The following is a 21,643-nucleotide window of genomic DNA, read 5'->3' on the forward strand; positions in this document are numbered from 1 at the left end:
TTGGATGGCTTCCCTAGTTTAATTTCAAGCTGGTATAATCATACAGTGGGACAAACACACTTGAGTATTTACAAATATTAAATGTAGGCTACTCACTAGTACAGTGTTCAAGTGACAGTCATATTTTAGATAAGCTAATGTAATACACAGCAGTGTATTTATGATTTATAAAACAGCAGTTCATTTTAAAGCAAAATTCCAGTCTATATATGCACAGTACTATGCTGATTTGGTAATACAGGGACACAATTTAATGATTTTCTTTGCATTTGTTTTTACAAGACTCAGATGCCAAAAACAAAACAGAACATTAAGTTATCTGATTTAAAAAAGAAAATCACATATGTTTACAACATCAAAAGAATAAGACGAAATATAAACCTTTGCTACTTACAACTGATCTATACAGATTAACCAAATCACAAATCTGTCACAATATAAATGTTTAATTGTTACAATGAATAAGAACATACAGAAAATGATTTATCTTTTTTATAAAATCTTCCTTTGCTTTTTTATTTTAAACTTACCATTAACTAAATTAGCTATGCAGGACTTGTGGGGTACATGACTAAGAAGGCACCAACAGTACAAAGCAAAGACAAAGCAGTTTGAGTATTTTAAGAGTGCTCTACACTGATACAACACAAGAAAAGGCAACAATAGTAAGTAAACCAGCTGCAACCTTTAGAAATTTGTTCTAGATTTACAAAGGTAGTCCAACTTTTACATTTCCTCCAATGTTTCACTTAGTTCGATCACAGCACATGCTACAAAAAACACCGTAAGCTTCACTTTACTAATGTGCACTTTTCACTAATTTAGTGTCTTGATTTCTATTGTTAACTAAACCATTTTGAACCACAAATGTATTTAAAACTTAGTAAAAGGATTGTTTGGACTTTTTTGTTTAAACCACTGCATTTACAAAAATATTTCCCCTAAAATCTGGGATTGCCTGAAGACATTGCTGTACAAATATAAAAGTACTATGCAAGGGACCAAATTAATGAGTATATGGTGTGTATGTATAGACCTATATTTATACCATATCACTGTGCTGTAACAACACAATCAATTTATCAATAACCAAGGACTACATAAACTACACTAACATAAGCAAATATATATTAATAAAGTTTAAATCTATAGTACAGTTGCTCAGCAAACAACTTTGACATGGTATAAATATATCATAGCATATTACAGTGGGCAGCAACAACAGGTTTTTCTTTCTCTCATTCTGTAAGGAAAACCATGCTCAACTCCTTGGGTTTCATTTGGCCACTGCTGAGTTATGTCATCACTGCTACTCCTGAAAGCTCCTAGTGCACCACACCGCTCAGCCCATGTAGTGTGTTGTACACTTCAGATTTGATATAACGTGGGATTTTGATGAGGAAGAGTCTGGCGACAGTCAGGACAGCAGAGTAAGATGCTTATTTGCCAAAGCATCCATGAGAATTTGATGTTTGCATATTTTTCTTCAGCTGTAAGGTTGGAATGTTTTTTTACAGTGAACTGTTTACATTCCTTATTCCCAAAACATCTTTACCATGAAATATGCATGTTACTTCGATTAAGAGTTGCTGTTCTCCGCTCTAAAATATAAAAACTACATAAAGAAAAAAAAAATTCAACATCAAATGATGAAATAACTGACTGAACACAGTGTTGTTATAGGCACCTTCTTTTAAACTGTTTTCAAAATCCGAACCACCCCCCCATGCTTATGCATTTGACGCATCAACAAATTCAACGCAACAATGTTTGCTGAATTCAGTAAAAGATCAATGAATGTGGTTACTGATACTGATGGATGCCAATTGGATTCAGCAAGGACAGCTACGGAAGAAAGCCCAAAAGCACCAGATGTTAGGTAAAGCAAACCCTCGGCTTCTCATTCTGAGAGACAGAATGCAAGGGTAAGTCTACACCTCCCCAAAAATCCAAAATTAAAGAAAGTATTAAAAAAGGAATTGGAAAATAGAAGGATGAAGCAAGCTGCCAAAGTTCTTCCTTAATAAATTAAAACTGAGGTGTTACAAACTAATTTCAGTAACAGTCATCTTTCCAACCATGCCAAAAATGATTCCTGTAGTAATGATGATCATACGAGTAGCAGAGATTCTAGAAATACTTCAATTTTTCAAAACTGAGTGAGAAAAGCATTTTGGTAAAGATGCGTAGAAATGTCAAGAGAAATTTCTACACTAGTATCAACAGTCAAGTGCATATCTCTATAGAAATGTTTTTAGCATAGGTTCCAGACCACAGTTCAATGATCACTTGTGCAGTGTCCTGACAATGCTCCTAGTGTGTTCCCGCAACAGAAATTTATGTACCGCAGGAACTTCCTAATAGAAAATGCCCTTTAATGATGAACTCTTGTTTATTAAAAATTAGTTTTGGCAGACTAACACTTAAACTATAGGCAAAAGAAAATTTTGAAATGGAACCTTGTAAGCACCCTTATCTATTGAAGTCTAGGTTAATGGCTTTCTAGATTTCTTTGAAAAGCAGACTAAATGGTATGAGGAAGCCTGGAGTTATTAACCAGCAAGCATCCTTACATAGTAAAGTAGCAATTGAACCTGATTTCCATTCCAACACATTACCCAAGAGGAAACCAAAAACTAATTCTTAATGTTAATGTGAAGATATAAGATTTAAATTTATTTCCAGGAATTACAAGTGCATTTTGTTCATATTAGCAAGCAGTCTTTATACAATCCATTCTTCACTGCTGCCAAAATAAAATGAGAAAAAGACAGCAGAGATATGAAAAGCTAAAAATAGAACTATTTTTCCTAAATTATTTGTTGAATAGCATTTCAGTTGAACACAACTCAGAGGTAACAATAGATTATTTTTTTTCTCAATCATAGGCGTGTGGCACTTAGACAATCATCTTTGCACAGAAAGCTTTAACAGTCATGCGAGGGCACAGTAATTATTTTAAACAAGGCAAATTTCTCACCACAGAGAGCAGTGGGGAAAGAAAAGGAGGCACTGCACTGGAACATAACACCTAGTAAACTCCACATTATACAATTTCAGTAACAAATACTTGAAAAGATCATTAAAAGGTATACAATTTTAAACATTATTTAGTGCTAGCTTTGTTTGGTTGTCCTAACTCAGCATTATCAGAAAAGTTTGATAGTACTTGACAACAGAACAGTACTTCATGTCACGAGCTCATGGAGGCTTGATTACAAATCACCATAGTGTAGGTTGCAAGAAATGAACTTGAGATGCTGACATGCTGTAGGAGCAAAAGTAAAATCAAACTTTCTCATTTAAAGATGCAGTGTTCCTCTCTGCAAAAATTCTGAATGTCAGTGATTAGATTCAAATGTAAAAACTTTTCAATCCTCATTTGAAGCATTTCATTGGTATGCAGTATGTAGACTGAGTTTATAAACATCATATTTTGGTTTCTCGCTTGCCACCACATATGGATGCCTTTCACAGAGAAAAGCATTCACCATTAGGTCATCATGCCATTATGTTCTTTGTTAATCTTCCACCACACGGTGAGTAAATATAAGTTGGTGAGCTGCCACTCATTCTCTTTGCACAAGTCTTATAAACACTACTACATGGTATGAACTTTGGAAGTACTATGCCTCCAACATGGTTAAACTTTAAATGATCTCCTTTAGAAAAGGCAGGGAAAAAAGGTACAAATTTTGTCAATACATGGAAAAAATGTTTCTTAGAGGAATTCAATTAAGTTGGGTTCCCATGTGGCTCTTGCGCTGTACAGAATACCTGCGTTACAGCACAGGACACCCAAACAAGTGCATAAGCAAGATTAACATGAACACAACTTATGCTGTACTCCATAGCATAATGGTATAAACCCCGTTGGATGCTAACAATTTCTATTTAAAAAGGAAGTGCAAAAAAAATCTGGGATGTCACTGACTTAAAGTGCCCTGAATAGTAGCTTTTCTAAAAAAAAAATGCCAGCGACTTCAGTAAAGTCAGAAAAACATAGTTCATGGTGTAAACTTCTTACAGGTTAATGAATTATCTTCTTGGATACTGATCCAGGAGTGAAAGGAACCACTGCATCTTTCAAACCAGAAAGCAAGCAGTTAAAATACGGCCAGCAGTAGGTGCACTTACAGTACAGTACTGCAACAGGTCAACAATGGGCATTACGCATAGGAGTGTCATTTACAATTCTTCAGGCTTAAAAGATTCATTGAAAGCATGAAAAGCCAAAACTACCAGGAACCGCCCTCCTGAATGGCTCAAAGGAGTTAGTGGATAAGCTGAGAGAGGCCACAAGACATGACCAACAATAGAGAACTGGGAAGAGGAACAGCAACGTTTGAGCATGCCCAGTCCTTTAAGTCCTTGTCCTACAAAAAAGAGCAGAGACATATTTCAGTGAAGAAAGTTTTAACATCGCCTTTTAAAACAAGCATACTTGCCTATTGCTACGCTTTATGTACACTGCTTACCATGAGTCAGACAGCAGTATTATTTTTTCGTTATAAAAAAGTCAGAGACAGTGAATATCAGCACATTATATTTTAAGTTAAAATTTTTCATCTTCAAAAGATTAGGAAGATTAATCATAACTAATGAATGAAGTACATTATTTGGTCATCTGAATAATCTGTTATTTTCCCATTGCTTCTCAATTCCAGAAACTACCATCCAGGGGGAAGTTTTGAATCTCAAGAAACACCACACTGAGATGACCTAGCTGATGAAGTACAGGGGTGCAGAAGTAGGGGGAGCAGAAATGCACAGGAAGAGACCGTTACTGTCCATTTTGAGCCAGCTCCTGGGGATTGGCCTTCACTAGGATGTCAACTACTTACGTTTAAACCGTTGTGATCATAGAATCACAGAATGCTTTGGGTGGGAAGGGCCCTTCAGAGCCCACCCAGCCCAGCCCCTGCAGTGCCAGGGACAGCTTTAACCAGAGCAGGCTGCTCACAGCCCCGTCCAACCTGGCCTGGGATGTTCCCAGGGATGGGGCCTCCACTGCCTCTCTGGGCAACCTGTGCCAGTGCCTCACCACCCTCATTGTAAAAAATTTCTTCCTTATATCCAGTCTAAATCTATCCTCCTTTAGTTTAAAACCGTTACTCCTTGTCCTGTCACAACAGGCCTTGCTAAAAAGATTGCCCCCATCCTTCCTGTCGGCCCCCTTTAAGTACTGAAGAGCTGCACCAAGGTCTCCCCGCAGCCTTCTCCTCTCCAGGCTGAACACCCCCAGCTCCCTCAGCCTGGCCTCGTAGGAGAGGGGCTCCAGCTCTCGGATCATTTTTGTGGCCTCCTCTGGACCCGCTGCAACAGGTCCACGATGTGGAATAGCTAATAATTCTAACCACAAATCACTAGGACAAATTACCAGCGTATCATTACCAAGCTGAGTACAATATTTAAATTTCAGTATCATGTCAGCCAAATCAACTCTTCATAGTAGCATTTAAAAGGTAACCTTTTTAGCAAACCAGAAATTTCCATTAGCACCGGATCACTGATATCTTTATCCGGAAACCCTTTATCCCTTAATCCCCAATACAACCTAGGTAAGTATGGTCCGGCCAAAGAGGCAAGTAGGAGAAATCATAAATTACGATTCACTACAATCTTAGCTATTTGCTCTCCCTTCCTTCATACTACGGCCTAGTACTAAGGGGTTCCATCTTACTCCTAAAAATTTATGTAATTTTCTTCCAGAATGTGTACGTGTACTGCTAGTACCTCTTGTACAGAATCAGCTTTAGAGAACACGGATCAGAAATAAGCACCACACGTGTTACTGTGTCCCAAATCTAATTCTATTGGCAATGCCCAGCTAATAATAAGAGCTAGATGCGTGAACCTCAGATTTACCTAACTTTTAATTATTAAATAGTTTCAAATGTTAGCTACTAAGCTTAAATTAAAAAAAATACAGTATTTATAAAGATCAAAATTACTTCATTTCTGAACTTGTATACATTTGAATATTCAAGCGAGTGGCAACAGAAGGTACCTTAACTGTGCTGGTTTTGGCTGGGGTAGAGTTAATTTTATTCATAGTAGCTCGTATGGGGCTATGTTTTGGATTTGTGCTCGAAACAGTGTTGATAACACAAGGATGTTTTCGTTACTGCTGAGCAGTGCTCACACAGAGTCAAGGGCTTTTCTGTTTCTCACCCCACCCCACCGGCAAGCAGGCTGGGGGTGCACAAGAAGTTGGGAGGGGACACAGCTGGGACAGCTGACCCCAACTGACCCCAGGGATATTCCACACCATATGATGTCATGCTCAGCATATAAAGCTGCAGAAAGGAGCAGGAAGCGGGGGATGTTCGGAGTGATGGCGTTTGTCTTCCCAAGTAACCATTATGCATGATGGAGCCCTACCTTCCTGGAGATGGCCAAGCACCTGCCTGCCGATGGAAGTAGCGAATGATTTCCTTCTTTTGCTTTGCTTGCGTGCACAGCTTTTGCTTTACCTAATCAACTGTCTGTATCTCAACCCACGGGTTTTCTCACTTTTGCCCCTCCGATTCTCTCCCCCATCCCACCGGGGTAGGGGGGGACGGGCAAGAGGCTGTGTGGTCCTTAGTTGCCAGCTGGGGTTAAACCACAACACCTATTTAAGTAAAAACTGTGTTTTCAAAACTTTCCTTGACTTTTTCTTTTTCTTTCTCTCCCATGGATTAATCGTTAAATAAAAAACTGGGGATATATGCAATGCTGAAACTGAAACCCCATTTTTAGTGCAGAAGAATTATTGCTTGTAGCAAAGCAACAAAGCTTCTACACACTGCTATCAGAGCAATGGATTTCTTGCAGTGAGTAAGTTCAACGGCTCCAAACTTAACCTTTCTGCTGGAACTGCCAACAGAAAATGGTGATTGTAGAATGCTGCTGTTGATGGAGAATAGCACAGAAACTCCTTTAAAGAACATAAAACAGGCAATCTAGATTAGGCTGTTGTCTTTGGTTTGTTTTTCTCTTCCAGTCACAAAACTTTAACTCTTTATAGTATTAGTATCACGGAAGTTTCACGAGAATTACAAAAATTATTCAAGTCAGTATTTGACAATTTTTTATGAAACTACTGAGACTTGCAAGCCTCGTGAAGATGAGTTAAGTTCACTGATTTTGAAAAAAAAAAAAAAAAAAAAGTCAGACATGGTGAATATCAGTACATTGCATTTTACATTAAAATTTTAAATCTTCAAAAGATTAGCAAGATTAATCATAACAAGTTTATGAATATTTAAGATACCTATTCTTATTTAGTCACGCTATTTCAGAGGTACTTAAAACTGAAGTGAAATCGTACTGAAGCTTCATGGGTTTTTATTCCCCTTTAAAATAATTTAAGAGATTTCGCCTCTGTACATCACATTTAAGGGAGAATTTTTTAAGAAAGCATTTGAAGCCATATAGCCATATGACAAAATAGGCTGTAATATATGAAGAACACTGTCCCCTTAAAATGTTTTTGAATAAAATTTGCATTTCAAAGCGTTACCATAGCTTTTATTCTGAGCAGCACTATTTAAATGTAATTCTTATTCCTTAAACGTAACCTAAAAACTAGGTAAACATCTCAAGACAATGCCTGGATTCTCTGTAGACACTTCAATGTTGTAGACAAAACTAAAGTTTCTTCAATAACAGAACAGGACTGAGGTCAAATGAATAAGCATAAAGCTATCCTTTAATAACTAGTTATTGTATCAATAGAAAAGGTTAAGTTCTACATTTCACCAGTGGTAACAAAGTTCCAAAATTCTTCCCCCTGCCCAAGTGGTTTTGTATCGCCGCGACTTTACCTATGCAAAATTTAAGATCGATATCCTGGCTGGAATCTAGCAGTTTCCTCAAAAATCAGTTCTTTCAGCTTTTCCTTCGGCAAGTCATCCAACTCCATATCAAACTTGAAGGGTGCTTCAGCTACAGGCTTAATAATATAAAGAAACATTATTACTTTTTTTTATATTACTGTTCTATTGAATTTCATCTAGGCCATAAATCAAACCATAGTAAGTAGCTACTCAAATCTAAACCACAAGTTAAAATATTTGCTAAAGAGTCATAACTTAGCATCTACCTGAAGAAAAATTATCTGAAACATTTCTATTTCTTGGAATAAACACACCTGTCCCTTAGGAAAAACTAACTTATTTCCTCCTCCCCTACTTCTTCACCAAAAGCAATCTGAAATCTCATTAGAACTGTGTACTAAACTACAGTGAGTTCAGATTTGGGGGGTTTTAAAAGCATAATCTGATGGCAAACTCAGTTATTCTCCTCCTTTATCTCAGACATTATGGAACAAGACCATAGAGAGCTGAGAAGTCCCATTTTCAGGAGAGTACACCTTAGCATGTATTTATTGTGTTGCACCTCCAGAATGTTGTACTAGAACAAGAAATCCAAAGTTTTGGTAAACTGATGCAATACATTCTCCAACTCCATTCCAGCAGTAGAAACACTGTCCTTAAACAGTGTTTAAGGACTGTATTTTCTTCATAGAGAAGAAAATAAACTGTTGCATCATTTAATCAACATTTGCATTTTAACAACATCTTTACCTCATCACTTGGATCATAATACTGCTCCAGATATGGATGGGCTAAAGCTTGCTCGACTTCAATCCGCTTATGAGGATTAAAGGTCAACATTTTATCCAACAAATCAAGTGCTAAGAGGAAAAAAGAAGCGAGCAAGAGTTTAATACACAGTCCAAAGTACGAAAGTGTTTTAAACACTGATATTACGTAGAAAATACATGCTACCCTAAGTTTTGTGCTAATTTCAATTTACGGCTGGAATTTCCCAGCTGTAGTAGCAGTAACAGAAGCAGCAGATTGCTTCCTGTGACTCGGGCAGAGTATCTTCGTCTGCCCATCTTATCGGTATTCCCTGGTTACAGTTGCCTTTGGCACGATCCGGCCTAACGGAGGTATCTTTTCAAAGGCTCGTCAGTGTCTGAACGTCGAGGGAAGAAATGCATAGAACTCTATGGTACAATCTGGTTTTAATTACAGCAGAAATTGAATAGATCAGATTTTTCCTTCACTCGAATAGATGCTTTGGATTTTTGGGCCAAAAATCCAAACCAAGAGAGAGATTTTCTGAAATGAGTAAGTAATCAAGAATACGTTCTTATTCTGAAAAGAAAGCTTGGCTGTTTAACGATGAAAATGTCACCCAGAAGTCATTAGGAGTTCTGGAACATCCCAGTGAACTATTATAGCATAACTAGCAGCCCAGAAGATACTCTCTAGCCAAGATGCAAATATATTCATATTCATGAGATTCAGGTAAAATCTGTTGAAGACAACTCATAAAGGATCCACAGAGAACTTGAAGATCCAGTCAGACAGAGCGAGGTCTGATGAAATTCTGGACAACTGTTACAAGTCAGAGTTACTGCAGTTGTTCAGCTACTGTGTAACACATTTTCCTTCTCCAAGAAACCAAAACAGAATGATTATAGTAGCAAGAAGCCCAGAGATATCTGCAGTGTCCTAAATTCCATTCCACTTCTTCTCCTCACCACATGGCTTATGACACAGAGAGACTTCTCACTGCAGTAAAGTAGTTGCAGCTTTGCATTAGGATAAGATGCATACCAAGCACTGCCAATGAGACAGAACCTTACCACTGCATTCAATGGCAGCTTGAAAAAGCTGCAAACTTGCACAGCAATTAACATTAAGTATTTTGATGCTGTTTTCTCAACACTGGAAACTCACATGCTCGCTCCATGCTATAGCATGTCCTGCATAATGCTTTTTATTGAAATGATTGACAAGCAGCTTTCTGAAAAACTGCTCTGTCAAAGCTACTCTGAAGATTTAGATGAAAAGGTATTGCAGAAGTCATGCAAACTGCATGTCCCCCTAGCAGCTAAGCCTATCAGCATTGCTACAATTCAAGCTGTCAGAAGCCCATGGTAAAAATTCTCACCACATTGGTGAGCGCTATTATAAAAGAGGAATAAATCACCGCTGTTTCTCTGAATGATAAGGATAATCAGCTCTACGCAGTACCATCTGCAGAAATCAGCTTTTAGATCGTAGTTTGGTACCTGATCATATTCACTAAGAGTAAATTATCATATCAGTTAAAAAAAAAACCAAAAAAAAAAGAGTGACTTATGAATTGTGTCAGAGCAGGTAAAAGAGCATTGTATTGAGAATACAACCACCCTTAAACTGTATGAAGTAAAATTTAAAAGGCAAGTTAATAGCTTTATAGCAAAATAAAATAATATTTACCCTTTACTAAAGCTTTGTTGAGAAAGGCAACGATTATTACATTCCTTGCTTTTATAACAACTTTTGCTCCACTTATCGTAACTGGAATTCTTTAACCCTTTAAATTTTAACCTTTCATACTGCCAAAGGACCCATACTTTGATTGAAATTATCCTGTTTGATCTAGAACTGACATGCAGTCTGCACAAACTATACTGCGTTCAGCAATAAGCAGCTACCTCATATCTGATTTTAGAAACAAAGTTCAAGATTTGTTTGATGCCTATGTCAAAATGCAATGCCTATGTTCATTACTTGAGTAACGTATCATGCTTTCAAAGACAATAACAAGTTGGGATTTACATTTTACATGTAAGTTAAAGATCAAACACCACAACACGTAAACTTAGAGTTACTAAAAATTGCTTTTAAAACATAAGCTAGTATGAGGGTTTCATGCTGGCGTATGATTTTATATTAGATTTATACTGCCGTTTTAAGGGACCTGCACGTTCTATTTCCAATATAGATAAAGATAAATTCTTAGAATGGTTTTAAAAATCCCATCCTGCCATTACTTTTGGCGCTCATTTCAATTTCTAAAGATCTGATACAATTTAATAGAGCATAAAATACCTTTGGGGTCAGCATTTGGAAACAGCCTGTTCCATGGTACCTTATTTTTGTGTGGTAGGGAAAGCAAGTAGTTTCTGGCCTTTAAATTTATTATACAATTCAAATCTTCTTGGGAAGGGGATCCAAGTATACCTAAAAAAAAAAAAGCAAAAACAAACAAACAAAAAAAAACCCCAGTACTGCATTCTATGAAAAGCACATTAAAACGCTTATATCACATTTGCTAAAACTGAATATTAAAAGTGCTGGGAAGAAGATTTCAGACTAAATGTTTTAAGAGTACAGAATGCCTCAGAATTTTTTTAGAAAACTTTACTAAAAAGTTTAAGTTATTTTTTCTTGTAAATAAACAAATGCATTTGAGTTTTCTAATGATCCATAATCTGTTTAAAACAACCAATTAAGTGGCATATCTATAGAAATGTTTTTAAAAAAATATGACCCGGACCTAATAGTGTATTTGAGCTTTTTAAAAAAATTTCTTTTATTTTAAAAACATCTCTGCTGATGTAGTAAATAAATTGGTAAGTACCCTCTAGTTGCCCCCCAAATTAATGATTTGTTGTAGAAATCACTGCAGAAATAACTACAGGGAACAGGTGATACACCTACAAATACATACATTATACACTGACCAACAAGAGAAAAGAAATGAGTGACCAAGACCAGTTTAGTTGGTAGAAAAGATGGAGAGCGACAGACAGATGTGGAAATGCTACTTTTACATAAAGCTTACCAAGGATATGGTTAAGTTGGTCAAGGTAGTGTTTTCCTGGAAAGATAGGTCTGTTGGAGAGCATCTCTGCCAGAATACAGCCTACTGACCAGATGTCAATAGACTTGGTGTAACCCTGCAAGTAAAGCGAAAACACGTTTTCGTCAAATTTTTGCATAATTGCAGCAACACGTTGCTTTAGTAAACTTTGAAAGTGCACGCAAATCTTTTTTTTTTTTTTTTAGATGAGTCGTGCTTGTTCGTGCCATTTCATTTTTCTGTACAGAATGAAATAATTAAGATTTGTATATCAAAACACTACTTTGAAGGGGTAGCAAGAACTAAAGTATGTAAGAAATGTTTTCCCAGAAGGATTCTCTAAGTTTAGCTAAACATATTACCAACTGCAAGTTTTTGAGACTCCCTAATTTTATAGCAAATTTACACTAACAAATTTTGGAAACAAGCTATCCTTCTTCATTCTATAGCTCCTAACTGTATGCTAAACACACGTGAAAAAAAAGCTATCTTTCCTAATCGGATCCAAATACCACACAAGTAAGAAGCCTTCAGCATCAAAGGGGTGAAAGAGCAAAATAGACTGTGGGTTAGCTGATTTGTAAAACACAACAGGTAAGTAAGTAGTAAAGATGATGTGAGAAGGCCAACAACAGTAAATGGGATACAAGAAGAATGGAACAAATGGCTATACTTTCACGTGTATGGATAACCTGTGGTACCCATAAGAAAAGGCTTTTATTCAGAAGCACGCTAGTTACACTAGTGACTGGGTAACACAGGGGCAATTTTACCTCAAGAACCCCTGGCCCCATAAGCTCCTTTGCCTTATTCTCCCATAGCCTGCTGCCCACTACTCCCCCTTCCATTAGCTGGGAGCTTCCAACAAAAGCTAACAAGTTTGCGGAATCAACAGCCACCTCAGCACATGCTTCTCAGGACATGATCACCTGACTATTTGTTTTCAAGGCACTGTAATCCTAAAAGGAATCAGGATATAGGCCAGGAAAATTTTAAGTTGACCACCTCTTAAGAAACACACAAAATATTTTCTTGTAAAAGCTGCTGACCAATGTATGTGGATATCCAGAAATAAGGTTAAGCTGGCCTATGTTTATGGCCTCAATGCGAGTTTAAAATACAAGAAGCTGGAACACTGCCCTCCCCGACTGGTCAGATGACTCTTTTCTAGAAGCGCATTAGACACGCTATTGCCACAACAAATCAAACCCAACAACCAATGAAGCAATAATCCTACAGAAACAACAAAGTCTTTGAGGAATATAAAATGCAGACACAGATGTCACATAGGTCTTTTGCAAACAGGCATATGGCTGTAGAAACTAATGCACAGGTTATGAAGGATACCCATTACTCACACCGTACAGGGACCAGATACACCTTAAAACAGCCGCAGAAGAACATAAGAATGATTTCAAGTATAAAAAAATGAAAGGGGTGATTGCATTAAGACTATGGGAATGCAATTAAGATTGACACACAACAAAGATCACATGCCTTCAGAATCGTATTCACCCTCATTATACATTCTAAACCTAAATCAAGATGTCAAGATAATACTAAGGCAACATTTGCAAGCCTTGATGAAGACAGTAGTAAAATGCTCTCATTGCTAGTACTTCTGTCCTGCTGTGTGGAAAAGCATTTGATGGAAAGAAGTCTCACGACTGGCAAGGAACTGGACACATGGGAGCTCATGCACACGTTTACTCAGTTGTAGTATCCTGTAATTGTATCTGGAATCACAAATTTATTGCAAGCCAGGAGCTATACTGCAAATCCATTACTACATTTCCTCAAGACTATGCATTTCCTCAAGACTATGCATGGTCCTAAAAACACAGACGCTGGGGGTGGGCAGGAGGTGAAGCAAAATTGGCACTCACAAGTGAATAACCAGCAACAGAAGCACTGTAGCAATCCACTGTCATTCTTACCTTAGAATTCAGCATGATTTCAGGAGCCCTGTACCAACGTGTGGCCACGTATTCTGTCAAGAATCCCGTGTGATCATGATCTGGATCTGCAACACGAGCCAGTCCAAAGTCACAAATCTGGTTTTAAAGAAATTAAAAAAAAAAAAGGCATATTAGACATCAGATGTACAGCTTCCAATACTACAACATTACTAATTCACCATTCCCCAACCCACGATGTAACACCTACAAATATAGGAATGGTAACCTATATTTTTAGAGACAAATTATTGCACAAAGGTTAAGAAAAATGTTTTGGATGTAAGGGCCAGGAAGAATAAACAGTTTGGGGAAAAAAAAGACGTTCCCTGTGCACAATTTACGTTCCGCTTACTTAACACCTTCTCTGCCAGACAGGCGGCAAGATATACCACTCCAACCTGTTATTAGAAATTTACCAGAAAAGAAAAAAAAGAAAGAGACTAAGATTTCCAGAAAACAAAATTACCGACCAACACACTCATAGCAAAGTTCAACACCCCTTTTTACAAGAGCTACCATCATAACTGCATCTTTGCACGAGAAACATCCTATCCAATCGTGAGATAATGCTAGACTGGAGAGATTATAGGTTGCTGAAGGAAGCATGAGCTATCAGGAAAATAGTTTTATCTAACCATTAAAAGAAAAATAAACTCTGATCTAGACTAGCGAGTTTGGCAAAGAAAGGAAAAAGTGGTTTTATCTATAGTCTGGTAAGGAGGCTCCATGGCTTTCAGAGCTATTTAGTGTCCTCTCTCCAGAGAGAGATTAAGAAAATTTGAAATGTGAAAAAAGACAGCGTTCTGGAGTACAGCAGCTGTTCTCTTCTTACTTTCCAAAAGGTAAATGGCAAGCTTCTTGAGTGGCACATTAGACACACGCATATGCTTTTGCTACCACCAAACAAATACCAGTTTATGATAATGATCAATTTCCACCCGAAGTGTATTTGCATGAAAGAGTATGTACTCCCAGAAAAGCAAGGCATCAAATGTAGGAGTAGCAAACAGGAGGTTCCTCTGATGCATACGTTTTATAATAGTTTACTCTTTGATAGTTAATTGTGTACACTGATTATATTAAAAATGTGAAGTAATAATACATTGTAGTCAATAAAGACTGTAATGGATAATCCCACCAAAAAATGCAGAAAGCTCATTGTACCCTGGCAACCTACTCCTTTATTTTCCTGGAGGGACGGCCTGTGGAAACAATTGATCGATCAGTTAAGGAAGAAGCAATTCAGACGACTAAAAGCTACAACTGAAAGACAAGATTCAGCAGCTAATTAAAAACAGAGGGACTGAAGAAAAGGCAATGATGAAATTCCTAAGACAGGCAGCATGGGATGACTTCTCTGACTTTAGCTACATACTAAAAAAACCTCCAAAACCCTGAATCCTTAGAAAACAAAACCAAAAAGAACCCTTTTAAGCATGTCAAGGTTTTTGCAGGCTACAAAAACAGGGCATCTGCCTTGTCTGCAATTAGCAGTTTACCTAAAGAGAATCAGTACAAATAATCAGAACAAGTCTCCTGTAAAGACAGAGGCGAAGAAACTGTAGAATACAGCTTTATGGACTTCAGAAAATAATTACACAGGCAGACAAAACTGTTGCAACCTCTTCCACCTAACCTCAGGAAAAAGGTAGCTAAGATTATACGCAAGGAGACTTGTGCAGAATTATAGTATTACACATAAGCGAACTCCTGTGATTTGTTATTATTAAGACAAAAGAAGAAAGGCACTCTCTGGTCCACAGTGAGGAGAAAGAACTGCATTAAACAAGGTGTCTGTGAATCTCTCAACTCAAGCAGAAAAACTCTCATGGGATGGAAGGGAAGATTAATGACAAAGAGAGCTCATTAAAATGACAAAAAGCCCCTGCTGACTAGAGCAGAAACAGGTTAAGCAGAAAAGAAGAAATACCATTAGTGAGAAAGGCATCAAGGCTGAACCTGCAAGAAAGAGACTTTTGGCTGTTAGCTGTGTTTTCGCCAGCTGCAGAGCTGACCAGGAGCATTAGCAGGGCAGAATAAAAGAGAAGCTAGAGAGGCCAGCATTCTGCCTGAAGTCCCGGGTGCAAGGGAGGAAGCAAAAAGACTGACTGTACCCTGGTGAGGGCAGACAGTTCTTGCCCTGTGGCAAAAGAACACATTTAACAAAGCAGCTACCCTATTCAGAGGGGAAAAAAAAAAAAAGTTCGGAATCCACCATGCCTGTTCAAAAAATAATTGGTAAAAGTCAAAGCACCAGAAGAAGGCAGGCTTCTCAATCAGAACTAAAACAAAAGAAGAGAAAGAATCAGTCTGTGACAGCAACATAACGACAGGCAAAATTTTCTTGGCATTTTGATTAAGTCATAGCAGAGAGTAAAAATATTGCACAATGAAAGACCCAGGTATGTCAGTCAGTGCTTCATGCCTTGGAGAGACAGAACAGATGCTACTGAGAGAGAAGGAATAACGTCCCCACCAAATAAATAAATAAACAGCCAGCATCCTATTTACATACTTAACTCCCACTTTTTGAAAACAATGTTCTTGTAATCAGTATCAGGTGTGCTTTTCTTTTTTTTTTTTTTTTTTTTTAAACAGAGATGGCCTAAAACTGGATGAAGCTATCAAGCAGATGGGAAAATTTATGAGGATCATGCACATACGACCATTTACCAAGCAAATGAAATGACACCCAATAGCACTACTAATACACTGAAATATCTCAAGTTGTATCATTGAGTAGCCTGTGTAAGTGTATGTATATATTCGTGGAAAAGGAAAAGGAGAGGCTTCCATTAAGTTTAGTTGTTAATGATAAGATGGTAGTTGAAACAGTTGCGTCTCTAGAGTAATTGGGAAAGTCCTGAAACAAACAATAACTTTTTGTTATTTTCCTCCAAAAACCCCTCTCTCATCACCTTCCTTTCAAGCCTATCAAAGTATCTAAAAATTCTTGGATGTTTAATACTTGGGAGTATTCACTATGTAGCTAGAAAAATTATAAATAATATAGATACAGTGTGTTAATGTTTTAACCAAGTCAACGAAGTAGATTCTCAGCTAGAGTAAACCGGTACACTGAAGACAGTGCAACATACTAGTTGAGAATCTGTTTAAAATGACTTTGACCTCATTTTCTGAAATATTAATGCCACTGGCCTAGGAAAAATATATGGTCGTGACAGTTTTTATGTAACTTACTTCATTTACAAACTGCAAAACAGGTCAAATTGTTAGATGCAGATAATCATGAAAGCATACAAAAATATTTCAAAAAATGCTAGATACTCTTTCAGAGTATATTCCAGCCTGTAGCATGTCAGTACACATTAATCTTATTCATGGGAAAGATGCCAGGCTGCAAAAGAGAAGACCAGTATCTTTATTACCCAGGACTCTCACTGGAGAGAGATTCCGGGGTAGTAATTTTCATGGACTCTCAAATCTAATCTTTCACTGAAAATATATAACAAGAGACAGTAGTTAAGTCAAATGAGGTACTTTCACAAACTGTCATTCACTATGTGGTAAGTCACATTTAAGGTCTCATTTAAGTCTGTAGCATAGCCTAAGGAAAGAGAAACAGCTTTAGGTTCTGCACTTCTGTCGTGAGCCTTTCAGCTACTTAGGACAAGCTACAGGGATCACAGACAAATTGTGCCAATAGAGACTCCTACCTTTCTTTCCTTGAAATGGAATCTATAATCCAGAAGTCAGGATCATGTTTAAGGGAAAAGAAAGAAGGAGCGCTTGTTACAACGTGTAGGACTCTGAGCTTCAGAAGAGATTAACAGCTCTCTCTCATAGAGTCATTTAGGTTGGAAAAGACCTTTAAGATCATTGAGTCCAACCATAAACCTAACACTGCCAAGTCTACCGCTAACCCACGTCCCCAAGCACCACATCTACATGTATTTTTTTTAAATACCTCCAGGGATGGGGAGTCCACCACCTCTCTGGGCAGCCTGTTCCGATGCTTGACAACCCTTTCAGTGAAGAAATATTTCCTAATATCCAATCTAAACCTCCCCTGGTGCAACTTGAGGCCATTTCCTCTCATCCTATCGCTTGTTACTTGGCAGAAGAGACTGACGCACACCTCACTACAACCTCCTTTCAGGTATTTGTAGAGAGTGATAAGGTCTCCCCTCAGCCTCCTCTTCTCCAGGCTAAACAACCCTTCCCTCAGCCGCTCCTTGTAAGACTTGTGCTCTTCACCCTTCACCAGCTTCGTTGCCCTTCTTCGGACACGCACCAGCACCTCAATGTCTTTCTTGTAGGGAGGGGCCCAAAACTGAACACAGTTTTCGACGTTCAGCCTCACCAGTGCCGAGTACAGGGGGATGATCGCTTCCCTAGTCCTGCTGGTCATACTATTTCTGACACAAGCCAGGATGCTGTTGGCCTTCTTGGCCACCTGGGCACAGGGCTGGCTCATGTTCAGCCGGCTGTCGACCAACAAACCCCAGGTCCTTTTCGGCCAGGCAGCTTTCCAGCCACTCTTCCCCAAGCCTGTAGCGCTGCATGGAGCTGTTGTGACATAACACCATTAAAGAAAGAAGCTAACAGCATTACCGCTGAAGATGAACAAACTTTCTTCCAAAAGTGTGATTTTAAGTTGTTCATTTTCACAGTATGCTGTTTTGAGTTTACGTACAGTAATACTCTGTAAGCATGCACATGTACATAGCTCACACGCAGACTTGCAGAACGGCCCTAAAACAAAGTTAGTACAAGTTCAGCATTCATCCGACAAGGCCTAGCATGTACTAGTTTTCTCTCCAATTCTGTTCTTTAAACTTTAGATGTAGTATTAATACAACACCAGAGTTCCCTTTAGGTTATGAAAAAGCATATGCTCTGTCATATAGACTACCATATTCTGCACCAGGAAGTGCGTAATGCAGTGGCATGCTGTTTTTAAAATCTTATAAAGAAATTGGAACAGTACTCACTAAGGTCCTATCGTATTATTTTGCCATACAGTGAGCTTACCATCTTACTTGTGTTAAAACATTGCCTTTTATTATTTTATTGCCTTTAATTGCACATAACACAGAGCTACACTAAAACTGTTCTTTCCTGCTTCTATCACACAGTCATTGTAGGTTTTTTTACTCCATTTCTTTCATGAAGGGGTTAATGCCTCAAAGGGATCTGATATAATAACAGCTGCTGAAATCCCATAGCAAGAGTCAGAGGTGACCAGTCCAGCAGTACCATGCATTAGGAAAAGCTGACAAGTAGCAGTGGGAATGTAAAGCAGACTGATCGTGTAGCCAGTATTTAGAATGGACCAGCATATGAACAGGAAGGACTTTTCTTGGAATTGTGACAAACTTGTATGGCCAGCAACTGGTCTACATTTTGAAGAGGGTTTTTGTTTGTTTGTTTGTTTGGTTTTTTTTAATGAGAAAGCTAGAGCTACTATAAAAAACAAAGTGTAATTGGGTGCAACACAGTATGCAACAAACACAGCTGTACCACCTTAGATCAAAGTAATGTAAACTCCGTAATCTCGCTCCATCAGTGGCCAACAGCACATACATAAAGTGAAGTGTAAAAGGGAACATACTCCAGTGCTTCTCTACTAGTCTCTCTCACCTTCCATGGATTTGCCACCATGGGACTCTAACACAGAGGTAGCATTCAACAGCTTTTTCTTCTATTAACTTGCTTGGTGTTTTTTTAAGTCACATTATCTGTAATATCTACAGTGCTCTGTGGTACCAAATTCCACAGCTTAACAATGCTGCAAGTTAACTACTGTGACCTTTCCCTCTGAGCATGCCACCTGTTCCTTTCATTTCCTCCCCCGGCCTTTTTAATAGGTAAAGACAGTGAACAACTGTTCTCTATTCACCCTCCCTATGCCATTAACAATTTTATCAAATTCTACTGTATTCTTGCTTTTCCTCAAGCAGTATCTTCCAGCAGAGGAGATGTAGCCTAAACAGTTCTTCCTGATACGGAGAGAAGTACTTTGAAGATCTAGTCTCCTCATTTTAAAAGGATATCGTACAGAGAAGTGTGATAACTATGATCACACAGAACTGAAGACTCAAAAACAACAGAAAGTTATACAGTGGCATGTTTTCTGTTTTATTCTCTATTTCTGTTCTAATTCTTCATACTTGGTTTGCTTTACTGAATACCACTATGCACTGAGCTGACGTTTTCCAAGAATCGTAACAGCTCCAAGATCATCCTTCTGTAGTATTAGCTAGTACAGAGCCCATCACTGGAAATATAAATTAGGAACATTGCCTCTCCAAGTAATCTCTGTGCATTTAATCAGCACTGAATTTCCCACGCCATTTTAGTTGGCCACTAATACGAAGTCCTTTTCCAACACTGAACAATTAACAGTTTAAACACAGAGAAACCAGGACTTGAAATACACACAGTTTGAGTTTACTTTCTAGGTAAACACAATTCTGCTTCAGGCAAGTATTTTCACCTAGCTTCCAAAGAGGCTGTTTCAAAGTCAGCCTCCAGATGGAAACAGCGATGCACTCCTTAAAAAAGCGTAACAGTGAGTTTTTAAGTCACTCAAATCTTAATAATTGTTTTATCAAAACCAATAATGTTTTAGCAATCTTTTCAGGATAAGAATCACATTAATCCCCAGTAACAAAACCACATTCATGGTTATAACAGGTAGTTTATGAAGATCATGGGAACAAAATTTGTAAGAAATTTCAACTAACCTTGAGATCACAAGTGGTGTTAAGCAGCAAATTCGAAGGTTTGAGGTCACGATGAAGCACATTGGCTGAATGGATATATTTTAACCCTCTCAGAATCTGGTAAAGGAAATAACAAATGTGGTCGTTGCTGAGGTGTTGAGTCTTTAAGAGCTTGTAAAGATCTGTCTCCATAAGATCTTGCACAATGTATCTGTCAGGCATCAGATGTAAGGCCGCAAAACACACGTGGTGTCACATTAGATATCAACATACAGTACCAGATGAAACTTCTGTAACGGTTTTTCTCTTATTTGTTTCATGACAATTATGAAACTATGTAGTTGCTTCTGGCTTTACAAGTTTTGAATCAAACCCATCCTCTTACACGATGCAGCCCTTTACAGAACTAAGAGGCTTCGGCATGTGGTCCTCTCAAATTAATCATCATAAACCTCTATTTCTTCATATTAAGGGCCGATTTTAATATGATGAGATTCCTATCCTGCTTGCCAAGAAATAAAGACTGGGTTTTAGTTTAATGAGTAATAAGCCTCTGAGATACTCGCTTCCAGTTGCATAAAAGCATGAAGGTAGAAGATCTGATCACTTCTGATCAGTCCTCCTTGCCACCCCTCCACTTCAAACATTCAACTGTTGTTCTCCTTTATTATATATTTATTATGCTACACTGAACACAACAGTCCTTTGCTTACCAAAATTAAATCCTAATGTTTTCAGTCAGATGATTTTTTTTTCTAAGATTGGAATGAACATAAAGAAAAGGGATTTTTTTTTTTTTTTTTTTTTTTCTGCTTTGGCAGGAATGTGTTAAGGAAATGTTTCTTCTCCCTTAATTCAATTTGGCTGCAAAACTCTTGGGGCGTAGTTCCATGATCACTTTTCACTGAAACAGGATTTCATGAAAACACACTACTATTGCCATTCCAGTTGGGCGTTCCCATCCTCTCCCCTGGGTATTAAGATTGGATCACACAACTAGCGCATCTTTTTACAGGCAGCATGCACTTACATTAGTCAAAATGGCCACAGAAATGCAACCTCAGAACCCCCCATAAGACCGATTGACCTCAAATAATATATTGATAATTTATGAGGTGAGAACATTTGACCTAGATTCAAGTAAATTTCTGCCTGCATGCACTTACACCTTTTATTGGGCAGACATCTGCAAAGACTCACAAAACCATCAGGAACCAGCGTACACAGACTTGGGGAAATTAAGCTGGTTGACTCTAAACTAGGCCTTGTATCTCATGTAGAGTCTCCCAGCTAAGACTACTTGACACTTCAGATATCCACATGAAGTCATATCTAAACAAGCCAAGTTCCCCATGAAAGAAC

The 21,643-nt window shown here is 38.0% G+C and overlaps 1 protein-coding gene across 1 annotated transcript in view; it reads right to left on the minus strand.

The window, feature by feature from the left end:
• Positions 1–201: 201 nt before the first annotated feature.
• MAPK1 (mitogen-activated protein kinase 1) overlaps positions 202–21,643 on the minus strand; it is a 40,236-nt gene continuing 18,794 nt past the window's right edge. Inside the window, exons 3-9 of the mRNA XM_075718406.1 lie at positions 20,303–20,492; positions 13,572–13,688; positions 11,617–11,731; positions 10,881–11,012; positions 8,574–8,683; positions 7,812–7,939; positions 202–4,376 (exon numbers count right to left, since the gene is read on the minus strand). Of these exons, the coding sequence (XP_075574521.1) occupies positions 7,823–7,939; positions 8,574–8,683; positions 10,881–11,012; positions 11,617–11,731; positions 13,572–13,688; positions 20,303–20,492 (781 nt within the window). The 3' untranslated portion in view covers positions 202–4,376; positions 7,812–7,822. The remainder of the gene's footprint in view (positions 4,377–7,811; positions 7,940–8,573; positions 8,684–10,880; positions 11,013–11,616; positions 11,732–13,571; positions 13,689–20,302; positions 20,493–21,643) is intronic.

Source organism: Pelecanus crispus, chromosome 11 (genome assembly GCF_030463565.1).
Source record: "Pelecanus crispus isolate bPelCri1 chromosome 11, bPelCri1.pri, whole genome shotgun sequence".
Lineage (NCBI taxonomy): Eukaryota > Metazoa > Chordata > Aves > Pelecaniformes > Pelecanidae > Pelecanus > Pelecanus crispus.